Source organism: Zingiber officinale, chromosome 1B (assembly GCF_018446385.1).
Source record: "Zingiber officinale cultivar Zhangliang chromosome 1B, Zo_v1.1, whole genome shotgun sequence".
Classification (NCBI taxonomy): domain Eukaryota; kingdom Viridiplantae; phylum Streptophyta; class Magnoliopsida; order Zingiberales; family Zingiberaceae; genus Zingiber; species Zingiber officinale.
Genome location: NC_055986.1, coordinates 115992906 through 116007232, shown reverse-complemented (window position 1 = coordinate 116007232; position 14327 = coordinate 115992906). Strand labels below are relative to the sequence as shown.

At 37.4% G+C, this 14327-nt stretch overlaps 1 protein-coding gene across 1 annotated transcript; it reads right to left on the bottom strand.

The window, feature by feature from the left end:
• Window positions 1-10410: 10410 nt before the first annotated feature.
• LOC121989214 lies at window positions 10411-11751 on the bottom strand. Its single transcript, XM_042543151.1, has one exon. It carries the CDS (start codon window positions 11627-11629, stop codon window positions 10640-10642), a length of 990 nt encoding a protein of 329 aa, XP_042399085.1. The 5' UTR covers window positions 11630-11751; the 3' UTR covers window positions 10411-10639.
• Window positions 11752-14327: the final 2576 nt, after the last annotated feature.

Sequence of the window (14327 nt, the reverse complement as noted above, 5' to 3'; positions counted from 1 at the left end):
ATTCCCAATTCTTTTCGAAGAAAACTAAATTCAACTTTGGGAAGAAGTTTAGGGAAAATGTCAGCTAAGTTTGATTTTGACTCAATATAATTTAGGACAATATCACCTCGAGTCACATGATCACGAATAAAATGTTGTTTGACCTCTATGCGTTTTGTTCTTGAATGGTGGACAAGATTTTTTGTCAAATTTATTGTACTCACATTATCACAAAGAACTTGAACATTTTTATAAGTGAGTTTATAGTCTTCTAGAGTATGGTCGTCCATAATAATTGTGATACACACTCTCCCATAGCAATATATTCCGCTTTGGTTATGGAGAGAACTACACAATGTTGTTTCTTACTTGACCAACTTACTAGAGAGGATCCTAGAAATTGATATCCACCACTAGTACTTTTGTGATCCAATTTGCATCTGACATAATTGGAATCGGTATATCTCACTAGATCAAAAGTTTCGGTTCGAAGATACCAAAGGCCTACATTTTGAGTACCCTTGAGATATCGAAGAATTCTCTTAATGACACTCAAATGTGACTCCTTAGCACACGATTGATAGCTTGCATAAATACCCACAGCAAATAGTATGCCAGCTCTACTAGCCGTGAGATAAATGAGCCTCCTTATAACACTACGATACACTTTAGAGTCAACTTCTTTTCCTTCAAGATCACTATTTAATTAGTGCTAGTGGTCATTGGAGTAGATATATTTTTGACATTTTCCATTCTAAATTTCTTAAATAACACTTTTGCATATTTAGATTGATAAATGTAGATTCCTTCTTTTGTTTGTTTAATTTGTAAACCTAAGAAAAATGTCAACTCACTAACCAAACTTATTTCAAACTCACTCTCCATGTGATTGATAAACTCATTTTAAAAAAATTTTATTTGTAGAACCACAAATAATGTCATCTACATATACTTGAGCCATATACATATCATTACCACTCTTTTCAAAAATAAGATGGGATCAATTCTCTATGAAATCCTTTTGACACTAGAAACATTGACAATCATTCATACTAAGCTTGGGGAGCTTGTATACGTGGTTTGGACACTCCAAATTTTTAAACCCCGGTGGTTGCTCAACATATACCTCTTCCTTTATAACACCATTTAAAAATACTGATTTTACATCGATTTGGTACAATTTAAATCCCTTATAAGTAGCAGAAGCTAACATTATCCTAATAGACTCTAATCTAGCTACAGGTGCATAAGTTTCATCATAATCCAATCCTTCTATTTGATCGAAGTTTCTAGCAACTAATCTAGCTTTATTTCTTACAACCACTCCCTTATCATTGAGTTTGTTTCTAAAAACCTATTTTATATCAATAATTGATTTTTCTTTAGGCCTAGAAACTAAATTCCAAACTTGACTTCTCTCAAATTGAGATACTTCATCTTGTATTACTAAAATCTAATCCGGATCAAGCAAGGTATCATTAATGGTTTTTAGTTTAATTTGAGAGATTAGGGCTACTTGACTTTCTTCATTTCTAAAATAAGATCTAGTTCTCACTCTTTCTATGATATCTCCTACTACTTGATCTAAGAGATGATTTACATGAATCTTAATAGGTTTTGATTCTTGATTTATTGTAATTTTGGGTTCAAGTGGTAAAGTTTTAATTTTCTCACCATCACTCTCTTGATTTTCTCCCCCTTGACCATTTTCTTTATTTAATATTAATTTTTTTAACTCAAATTGTAATTCTTCATCGTTTGTTCTAGTAGGATTTGATGGAAGATTTTCTTCAAACATAATATTTAATGATTCTTCAACCAATTTAGATCTTTTATTTTAAATTCAATACGCTTTGTTATGACTTGAGTAATCTACAATAATGTCCTCATCCACCTTAGCAGAGAATTTTCGTAATTGATCTTTGGTGCTTAGAATGTAAATCTTACATCCAAATACTCTAAGATGCTTAAGTGTATGTGGTTTACCAAACCACAACTCATGAGGTATTTTTCCTAGAAACCTATGTATTAATGTTCGATTTTGTACATAACAAGTCATATTAATTGCTTTGGTCCATAGGTCGCTATGAAGTGAATATTCATTTAACATGCTCTTAGCAGCCTCTTGCAAAACGCTATTTTTCCTCTCAATAACTTCATTTTATTGAGGAGTCTTAGGGGTGGAAAATTCATGTTTATAACCTTTTTCCATGTCAAATCTTATGGACCTATCATTTTCAAATTCCCCTCTATGACCACTTCTTATTTTGTTTATCTTGTGATTCTTTTTATTTTCTACCATTTTACAAAAATCAATCAAGACATCTAAAGTTTGATCCTTATGTTTAAAAAAAAAATACCCATGTATATCTAGTGTAATCATCTACAATCACAAGGCAATACTTACTACCATTTAAAGAAAAATATCTACTACTATCAAACAAATCCATGTAGTTCCAATACTTTTCAAGTATTTACAACATTTTTACCTTTATGAATAGCTTTGATTTGCTTACCCATTTGACATGTATCACATATTTTGTCCTTTTGAAACTTCAACTTTGGCAATCCTTGCACCAACTCTTTCTTTGAAAGCCTTTTGATATTCCTCATATTGGTGTGAGCAAGTCTCCGGTGCCAAAGCCAAGTCTTCTCTTATTTAGACATGAGACACTTAGAAAATACATTAGTAGCACCAAATAATTCAACTTAATAAATATTTTCTTTTCTATGCCCTATGAGTATAATAATGTTTAGTTCACTATGCTTGATTAAGCATTGAGACAAGTTAAACTCAACTCTATAACCCTAGTCACATAGTTGACTAATACTTAGAAGATTAAAAGTCATGCCTTTCACTAATAAAATATTTTTTATCACAAATTTTTTAGAAATTTTAATATCTCCAATTCCTATGACTTTTAATTCACCACTATTACCAAAAGAAACAGTACCTTTACTTTTGTGTCTAAATGATGATAATTTTGATGAATCTCCTGTTATGTTCTTAGAGCATTCACTATCTATAAACCATGTTGTTGGATGCTTTCCCTTGGTGCATGCTTGTTCAAACACGATAAATCAAATATTTTGGTACCTAAATTTTGGGTCATGTAGCATTAACAACAAATTTCTTGGGTACCCAAGCTTGTACAATCTTAACCCTTGAAGAATGATTTCTACTAACTAAAGACATGAATTTGATTTCTTTATGTTATGATTTAACCCCTAAACCCACTTTATTGTAAACACCTCTTTGAACTCCTAGAATCATGTCCAAATATTTAGAGTTTGAAGTAAACTTTTTTAAAGCACTTCTAAGATCACCAACTTATAATTTCAAAGATGTATTTTCATTCTTAAGGTCATCAAATTCAATCATGTCATTTTCATGATGCATGCAAATTTCACATGCACAATTTCATTCTTAAATGATTTTAATTTATTTTATAACTTTCTAACCTTATCTTTTGATTTTGCTAGAGAATTAGTTAAACATGCAATGATAGCATACATCTTGTCAAGCTTGGGAGAAATTACCACGTCATCACTAGATGATGACTCACTTGAAGATTCCACATTCTCCCCATGACTATCTTCACCTTTACTATCTTCCACATGGCTTAAGGTCATGAGTGCCACGTGTCTTAAGCTCTTCCTTTCATCTTCTTTTGATAAGCTTGAAGATGATTCATCCTATGTGGCTTTCAAGACCTTCTTCTTCATCTTAATCTTTTCTTATGACTTCTTCAATTTTGGATACTCCATTTTGTAATGCTCCTTTTTCTTACATTCATAACAAATTACATCAATTTTTTACTTTGAATCCATAAGAGATTTACCTTTTCTTTTGTCATCATTGAAGATCTTCTTGACATCCTTCTTGTCAAACTTCCTTGAGAGTCTCATCATTTTTCGAACAAAATTTATCATTTCACTTGATGTAGCTCTTCATCACTATCACTATCACTATCTTGCTCAGATTCTGAAGATGACTCCTCCTTTTCCTTCTTTTTTTATTTGTGCTTCTTCTTGCTCTTTTCACTCGCAACCAATACTATACCTTTCTCTTTGTGACTTGTGTTAGCTTGCTCATGTAATTCAAGTTCATAAAATAATTCATCTAACTTTACTATTGACAGGTCCCTTGAAACTTTATAGGCATACATCATGGATAACCATAATGAATTTCTTGAGAAGGATTTTAGTGCATACCTTATGAAATCTTGATTCTCCACACTTTCTCCAACTGAATGGAGACCATTTAGGAGTTCCTTAAATCTTCCATATAGTGAACTTACTGTTTCTCCATCCTTCATTGTAAAATTTTGAAGTTGATTTATTAGGAAATCTCTCTTTGTAATTTTTGAATCTTTGGTGCCTTCATTTAGCTCAATGAGTTTATCCCACAAATCCTTGGTACTCTTAAAGGGTCCAACCTTATTAAGTTGCTCCAAGCTTAACCCACATTGGAGAGTCATGATGGTCTTAGTATTTGCTTGAGTTCTCATCTTTTGTTCAATTATCCACTTTGATGATTCAAGCACTTTTCCATCCTCAGTTGGTGTTGTGAATCCCTTCGTGATTAAGAACTACATGTCAATTTCGATCATGAGATAATGCTCCATGTGGTTCTTCCAGTAAGTAAAGTTGTTGGTTTCATAGAATGGTGATCGTGAAGTGTTGTGTCCCTCTTTCAATGACATATTATAGTTTTAAACTTGTGCTTCCTTGGAGGTGAATCCTTAAAAGCCACCAAGCTCTAATGCCACTTGTTAGGACCGATTGAGTTTGTTTTTTTTTTTTTTGGGGGGGGGGGGGGAATGACTCACTTCGATTTCTTGGTACACTTGACTTTTGCACAGCGAAAACTTGAAGGCAATGCTAACTCCTTATATTTACTTGGTATCCACTTTCTTGAGGTGACTAATCCAAGGATCCACACCACGGTCACACTTTTCACTATGAAATTTCTTCTCGAAACAACACCGAAAATGGAGAAACCTTATAAGATTTATAACTCTCTCTCTCTCAAAAGAAATAGCTCACAACAAGGAAGAAGAATAAGAGAAGATTACAAACTTTGAAATAGCTTCTTCTTCTTTGAGTAGCTTGAAAATCTAGCAAGGAGGAGAGCTTGAGTTGATCTTGAGCACTTGACAGCAATAGAACAGTGGTTCTTCTTGGTGTCAGAATTGCCCTTTTTGAATGCTTCGAAATCTAGCCATTTGTTAGCTTTTTGTTGTCTCTAATCAATTAGAAGGAAATCTTAATCGCTTACGGATTTTCTAACTTTTTTGTTGAACGCTCACTACCTCCAGATCAACGGTTGAGATTACTCCATTTTGAATCTTAATCGATTAGTAGAAGTCTTCAGTCGATTGGTATCCTTAATCGATTGAGCAATCGATTTGGCACGATTCTTTTCTCACGAAGAAAATCCTCTAATTGACTGAACTAATCGATTGGTCATGCATAATCGATTAGCCAATCGATTTGGCAGCTTTCTATGAGTTTGCAAATGGCCTCTAATCAATTGCACCAATCAATTAATCGATTAGGCAAGCCTTCTGTGCATCGTAGAAAACCTCTAATCAATTGCACCAGTCCTAATCCATTGGGTAATCGATTCGGCCCCTATTCTGTGAGTTATAGAAAGTCCTTGATCAATTGCACCAATCGATCAAAAACTCTTTGTGCATCATAGCGTTCTAATCGATTTCACCAATCGATTAGGCTTATACCTAATCAATTGATTAATCAATTCGGGAACATTGAGTACTTGCGAGATGATTAGTTACCAATCGATTGATCTCTGTACTTTCCTCACCTCTGAGTCATCGTCTACCCTAGCATCCAATTTGCTCAGGTTCCTACCGTTTTCTAAGAATCCGATTCTCGACCTTCTTGGACTTCTCTTGCCTTGCATCTAGTCTTCCAACCTGCAAGGATTTCATCTTACCAAGAATCTGGTCCTTGACCTTCTTGGACTTCTCTTACCTTGCATCCAGTTTTCTAACTTACACGGACTTCATCTTGCTAAAAATCTAACCCTTGACCTTCTTGGACTTTTCTTATTCTGCAAATTTGTAACTTAAGTTAGATTCAACATATTAACTTAAACTTAAATAATTGTCAATAATTGAAACTTCTCATTTAGGGCATGATTACACCAACACTGGGCCCCATGGAGAGGCCATTTATAGTTGCACAGAGAGGCCAGAGGATATTAACCCTGAGCTAAGTTGGAGAGGATGATCGGGGTCGAACATAGCATGGAGTCGGATGGTCCTGCTAGAGCTGCACGAGAATCAGGAAACTGATCCCCTAGAATCAAGGAGGGCTGAATAGAGCGCAAAGTCAGGGAGTTGGCCCTTGGAGTTGTGGAGGGTTGAACAGAGTACAGAGTCGAGGAGTTGAGCCCCTGAAATCAAGGAGGGATGAATAGAGCACAGAGTCCCCTAGAGTCGAGGAGGGCTTAACAGAGCATAGAGTTAGGAGCCGAGCAGAGCACCAAGTCAGGAAACTGGGTCGTTGGAGTTGAGAAGGGCTTAACAGAGTGCAGAGTCAGGGAGCTAGGCCCTTAGAGTCGAGGAGTTCTTAACAGAGCACAGAGTTGGGAAGCAGAGCCCATGGAGCCGAGAAGGGTTGAACATAGCACAAAGTCAGGAGCTAAGTAGAGCGCTGAGTCGAGGAGTCGAGGAGTCGAGTAGAGTGCCGAGTTAGGTGGTGCCGCTGGGTGTTGAATCCCCTTAAGAAATTTTAGCAAGGATGCTATGATCAACCGTAGTTGACTTTTGACTCTTCACCTCAGTAGGACTATTGACCATCTCTTTTGACATGGAAACCTCCCATATCACTCTCACATTACCACTGATCTATTTTAATGACAAATTTCAATCTCCACTTGCAAATCTTTTCTCTAGCTACACTATCCATTAATGATGCATTATTGTGTTCTTTATAGTGTCAAATATCAGTATGAAGACTATATATACCTTCTACACACTAATCTCTCCTATCTCATGGCAAAATTTTAAAAATTTAAATACCCTAGATCTGTTAATAGATTTCGGTTAAAATTCATTGATGGACTTAGAGAACTTTGATCGGGCTCATTCCAACTCATGTAGGTTTCGACAGTAGATAGGAGTCTAAATATGCCCTCCGTTATCATCGTAAAGGATTTTCAGCATTGTTCAAAAGGTTTAAAAAGTTTTAGATTTTGTGTAAATTAGCACAGGCTTATAACTTTGTGTAGGAAACTTAGGATCAAGATTTCTCACTATATCTACCTTCTACACACTCCACACTTTCATCTCATTATAAAATTTTTGAAATCCAAGTCGTCTAGGTCCATCAATAGATTTCAGTCAAAACCCATTGAAAGACTTAGAGAGCTTTGATCAGAGTCATTCTAACTCAAGGTAATAGCCAAGGTGTTGGCTAGCTAGTTAGCACCAGTTTTAGGCAACTTGTTGGATCTAGTACAAGCGGCCTTCGTGCAGGGGCATTCGATAGGAGACAACATCAATCTAGCACAAGAACTACTTTGGAAGTATGCACACAAAATTTTTTTTGCCAAGATGTGATTAAGGTGGATTTACAGAAGGCGTTTGATATGATTGACTGAGGCTTCCTTAAATTGGCACTTGTTGGTTTTGGATTTCCCTAACAGTTTCAAGAATGGATCCAGGAGTGTGTTACCATGGTCATATATTTTATTTCTCCGAGTGGTGGACTTCAAGGATTTTTCAGTGGGAGGTGTGATTTAAGGCAATGTGACCTCTTATCACCCATATTATTTGGTTTATATCTTGAGACATTATCAAGAAGGATTTAGGTAATCTCATCGCTAGCTGCCCACCTTTCATTTGCATCCTAAGTGTAAGGAAATTCGGGTCATACATCTTGTGTATGCTGATGCGGATGAAGCTGATGACTACCCCATCACTCAGACTCTATGAGACAAGGTAAAGAGTTTTTCAAGATTTTTAGCTAGCACTACAAAAGTGGAAGCCACGCCATAAAATCAAGACACCTTGTTTTTTTAGAGCATGATTTATGTATTGTAAAAAACTCATAATAGATATTGTTTTGAGGATCTTATTCCCGATGTTGATACGATAAGTTATAGATACATATGTATCGACTTGTAAATTTTTAATGATTGTATACTCTCTCTTAGCAGTACACTCTCGAGACATTTACAAAATATTTATCTTTTTTATAAAAAAATAGAAATGTTTACATAGGGATAAAGTTATAATTTTGTGCTTTTTTTTTGGGAATAATAAAATATTAACACGCAATTGTAAATGTGATTTGCCGTTATTTATTTGCATGCAACTTTAAAAACAAGATATAACGCATGTGTAATTGTTTTTGAATGGAAGATCCAACGCATACAATCTTTGACGGCAAACATTAGGGGGTTTATTTAGTTGATGGATTTAAAAATAAGAGAATTAAATAATAATAAAAAATAATATTTGTATGGTAGATTTAGAATGATAATTTAGGAATGATATTTAGATTTATGGGAATCAACTAAATCTATATAACTAGATGAGTTTCATTTTCATTCTCATTCCCATTATATTTTACTATCAAACCTATATTTATAATCATTCTCATTATTTAACCAAACACCACTTAGATCTACCTGTAACGTGCAGTCGTTCGCTTCAGTCGTTTGTTTGGACCGGAGTTGTCGGCCCTGTAGAGTAGAATCAACAGGGTCGAGGTTTCGGCCCAGTCAAGGTAGTTTTTGCCTTTGACTGATTAGCAACTCGGGCCCAAGCGTCAGCCTAATAGAATACAGTTGGGCCGTTAAATCCAACTCGAGCCGAGTTTAGTCATCTGAGCCAGATTGTGAGCCTAGTGAGGAAGAACCGGGTCCCTGCAACTTCTGCTTCAATAAACGTGGGCCTGCTTTAGTCTCGCTCTGGGTTAGTAACTTCAACTTGGGCCGACAATGTCGGCCAATATTGTGCCAAATTATAGTTAACAACTTGACCTCCTGTATGGATACTTTGATTTGACTTTTCCTTAACATGTAACATTATTGAACACTTGCCCAATACAAGTTGGTTTTACTAAAGCAAGGACCATCTCATCGAAAGGTAGACCACATTCCTTAATTTCAAACCTTTGAATCTTCTTCACACTGTTCAAAGTTACTTTGTTTTGATAGTCAAGTTTTTTTTTTCTTTTATTTTTTTAATTTTCCTTTGTCGGTCAAAGATTCCGGCTAAGTATTCAATTATTCAACAGGTAAAACAAGCATGCTCAAAAGCTTGATTTATGGGTTTGGTGAGAAAAATAAAATAAAATAGTTCGATGACTACCTCTTAAACCATAAATATATAAAGAAATTATATCAAGTTAAAAACAAATTTACAAGTACAAGAAGAATAACCGTTATGTTATTGTAAATTAAGTTACAAAAGATTAAAAGAATTAAAATTTAGTAAACTCTCCTTTCTTTTGTTTTTTTGACAGACACTACTAGCTGATACCCTAATCATTCCTCAAATGACCCCCACACTGTTTTTCAGTTGACAGACAACTAAACTTTGGAGGATAGCAATTGGATTCCAAATCTTTCTCCTTTAAATAAGAAAAAAAATCTCCTTTAAATGAGGGAAATTTATTTATTAAATCAAAAGCAATGAGTGGAGTCAATGAGATTTGGACCAGCAAGATGATGAACAATAATCTTATCCCAAGTTGATTAATAGATGATAGATTTATTATAATAAGATATTGAGTAAATTTTAATGGACATAGAAAAATTCTTTACACTCTTAACTATTTAACGATCAACTATGATCCCCTAGGTGAAAAACGTATGAGCATCTTGAATAATATAATAATCTTCTTTCAAAAGTTTTTATAAATATATAACTTATTTTTAAGGAGGGGTGACATAGTTTTGACTGAGCATGCGTCTTAGTCAACGGTACATGAGCACGTGCTTTTCTGAATTGATGCTGTATAGAAATAAGACATACACACTCGTTAAAAAATACATTATCATTGCTTCGTAATGTTTGTGCTTGTTTTATTCAGTAGTTGTCGGATGGTGTTACTTTTAAAATTTATTTTTATTATTTAATTTTAGTTAATTAATAATAATAATAATAATAATAATAATAATAATAATTATGCTCACTCTAATCGATTTTTATAGTCCTATTAGACAATGTAAACGAAGATAAATTATATTCAATCGTTAAATTATCTAAGAGTGGAAGAATTTTTTTTTCAAAAGTATACATCAATCAAACATTATTTCTTATCTCATTATAATAAATTTATCATCCTCTAATCAATTCAACATATAATTTTTAACAATTCACCAAATTAATTATTTAACATAACTTAATTTATAATAAGTCAAATTTCTCAATGAAACAATATATAACCAAAGTTTATCATAATCGTCGTAATAGAATTTTATCAAGCAAAACACTCTCAATATATAACTAAACTCTCCTTTTTTTTTTTTATTCCGCCTGCGAATAACCTTTTTAGCCTTAGGAAATACTCTGCCCCACACTGAATATGATTGAACACATTTTTCACTCTATTTTTTTTATTAACTTGAATGAAAATTGTTTGAAAGCGATGAACAATCGTTCGCTGTAAATTTCCATCACCGCCGTCGGCAGAGATTGGCCTTGAGGGTGAGCACTGCCGAGTTGAATCGAAGGCACCCGAATATGCCGTGCCGATGGCGGTATGGCCAAGCCGTCTTCTTCCTCAGCTCTTCTGACGACTTTACCCTCCAGCCGTCGGTCGACCGAAAGCTCGCATTTTTAGCGTCCCCGGCGGCCATTTTTTCGTCGGAAGAAAGCAGAGTGTACTTGTTCCCGGCGGCGCGTCCCTCCGACTCGCTCCGCAACAGAAGCAAGTCCCTCAGCCGCGACCTCTTGCTCCCGCCGTCGCTTCCGGTGGCGCTCGGATTCGGCAGACGGGGTGAGGCGGTGGCTGCCTCCGAAACAGAGGAATTGGAGGCCGCCTTTAATAAGCTCCGAAGGCGGGAAAAAGAGGTGGCCGTTGGATCCTTCCGCCACGTACCGCTACTTTCCCGCGTCGTCTCCACCATCGCTGCCGTGAAGGGGTCAAACTGGAAGTCGTCGCTCCGCCCGCGAGGCGACCACAGGCCGCGCGTGATGGGCTTGGGTGACCTCGGCGACGACGCCACGCTGCCGACCTCAGCGGGGTATTGGAGGCGAGGCGGCGGCTTCAGAGGCCGGATCATCCCTTCCTCGAATAGCTCGTCGGCGTCGGCCAGCGAGCCTTGCTGCCCGCCACCACATCGCCCGCCAAAGTCAAAAGCGAAGCCGCCGTGATCGTCGTTGTTGGGGCTGCCGCGGGACTTGGGCGTGCCGGGCTTCTCCTCCCAGTCGAAAGGCACGCCGGAGGATAAGGCGGAGGAAAGAGGGGGGAGAGCGTCGCCGGCGAAGTGGGCGTTGACGGCAGAGGCGCCGCGCGTGGGGCTGGTGGGGGCGCTGTTGTAGTGGCAGAAGAGATCGAAGGCCATCCGTGCCCCGCGCTCGGGACTCGACGGCGCGCTCACGTAGGGGCTGCTGCACGCCCTCCCATTCCCATCGAAGTGGAAGCTCTCCACCGCCGCCGCCATCGCCCTCTCTCTCTCTCTCTCTCTCTCTCGGATTTTTCAACAAGGAATTGAGAGCACTCTGCTGCCTCTCACAGGCTTTTCATCAATAGTAGCACTTTATTGGGACGCTTCTCTTACTTTTCTCCATGGCCTTCCCATTTAACGAACTGAGAAGGAGGAGAAGGGAGAAATGATTTACTTTATGGGGGAAGAATTACTCAGGCCGACAAAAGGAAAATAAGAAAAAATCTTGTAGTAGATTTCGGTCAAAGGGAACGTTTGCAAGGATATTTTATTTGTGTAGCACTAGTGGAGTAAAATGATTTATTTTGGCAAATATAAATATATAATTAAGGTTCGAAATCATTCCAATATACTTAGACCTCCCATGCCGAATCCAAATCGAGTCAACGGACCTGAATCGTATTGTACCGGTTAAGGTTCAAGGGTTTTTTTTTTTTTTTTTTTTTTTTTTTTTTTTTATTATTATAGAGTTACTGTTTTTTTTTAATTGTTGCGGCGAAAAAAAGGGAGTCCACTTATTACGGGTCAATGGATACGGTATCGATTAAAATTAAGGCGGTCAACATCAAGGCTTACGAAAAGAGCCTCGGTCAAAGGTGGATGTCTGGTTAGCCCGATCGGCAAAGGAGTGGCTAAGTGGATCGCTTGGCCGGTCGGATGAATGGACAAATCTATAATTGGTGATTTCGATCGGTAGGAAATTGAGTCGCTCGGACAGCCCGTTCGGCAAAAAAGCGAGCCGCTTGGACCACCCGTCCGGCACGAAAATGACATTACACAGGAATAGACGAGAAAACAAAAAAGAACACTCCGTCTACCATCATTAAAGATGAAGAACCCAAGACAAAAAAGAACACTCCATTTATCGTTAATGCACAGAAGTCAATGCACAGAGTTCTATGCATTATCGTTAATACACATAAGTCAAGACAAAGAAGTCTTCTTCTGACAATTAATATCATTAAATAAGGACAGATGAACGATTACAAAGAAAGGTATAAAAGGATACGCCAGGTATGAGGAAAGGAAAAATTCATCTATTTCTCAAATACTCATTCTCTTCCTGATTCTAACTTGAGCGTCGAAGGGTCAATGCCAGAGACACCTTCCCCGGGTTGGTTTTGTTTTGCAGGATTGAGGTCTTCATCCCGTTAGTAGTCACCCCATCCCCAGCTTTCCAGCTTCCTTCATTCGGACAGGATCAATTTGGCACCGTCTGTGGGAACGTGGCCTGTATTCGAATAAGAAGATGAAAGACGTTGGACGACTCATAACAGTGACGCTGATGCAAGAGAATCTCGATGCACTAATACAAGTTCGAGTGACGAAAATATTGGAGCAACAGCAACAGGCGTTGGCTGATCGGCCAACGCATGATCCTGCCGCCTCTGCAGCAGGTCGACAGGCTGAAAGAGAAAGAAAAGACCGAGTGGATCAACTTTCCGCTCGGGAGTCAAATAGGAGACCAATCGGCTCCTATGGGGACACCCGTAATGCGCCAATCCCCCTGAATCGAGCACTATCATTGGCTCCCCCAGAAGAAAGAGGTCGAGCGGATAGAGACCGGGGATCTTCTTCGGATGAGGCGCCCGTGCGGAATGCACGAAAGGGAAAAGTGCCGAGGGAAGACGATGTTAGAGTGTATACTAAAAGCCTAGCTTTTTGTAAACATTTTATTTTGAAATAAAGAATCACATTGGTCAAATGTCTACATTTATATGTTAAGTGTAGTTGTTCAATTAATTTATATTGTAGATAACATGGTGTGTGGCATCACACACAGAAGATCATGTTATCAATTCCTTATAAATTATAAACAGTAGCTCACGACTAAGATGGAAAACAACAAACCATTGGAATAGTCATAGTGTAATTTGATATTAGTTTATCTTAACTATAAAATTACACTAGTATACTCTGAGTATATTGAGCAGGATCATTTAAGGTAAGTTCTTTTTATACTGACTGAATAAAAGAACAAGACATTTGTTATTGTGGAAGTGTGTGCTTTTAATCCTAATATAATAACAAGTACATATATCTAGTTTTTATTTCTTTGACTTATCAATGGGTGAGATTTAATTTGATAAATCAAAATACCCGATAAGTTGGGAAATGATATTATTTATAGTGCTTGTTGTTGATTATAGAAGGAAACTGCGTTCTAGTAATTTAGGTTGATAATATCCCCAAGAGGAGCTCATAAGGATTGTCATGTAAACCCTGCAGGTGAATTAGTCCGACATGACAATAAGGTTGAATGGTACTACTCTTGGAGCTAAATATTAATTAAGTGAGTTGTAATAACTCATTTAATTAGTGGACATTCTATATCTTAAACACAGGGAGATTAATACACTCATGATAAGAAGGAGCCCATATAGTAATATGAGATTGGAGCGGTAGTTCAATAATAACTCTTTAGTGGTATGAGTTATTATTGATGAACTCAAGTTGGGTGTTCGGGGCGAACACAGAAAGCTCACGTTCATCGGGAGACCAAAACCAATTCCTTTTCTCGGTCCCTGGCGTAGCCTCTTATTTATAAAGTGTTATATCCACCCATACCCACCTTCTTACCCACCTTAAGGTGGCCGACCAAGCCTAGCTTGGAGCCCAAGCTAGGGCCGGCCAAACCAAGATGAGATGGTTTAAGAGGTGGTCGGCCCTAGCTTGAACCTAAGCTTGGTGTGGC

Coding starts and splice junctions, on each gene's coding strand:
- LOC121989214 (XM_042543151.1), bottom strand. CDS start 11,629: ATGGCGGCGGCGGTGGAGAGCTTCCACTTCGATGGGAATGGGAGGGCG.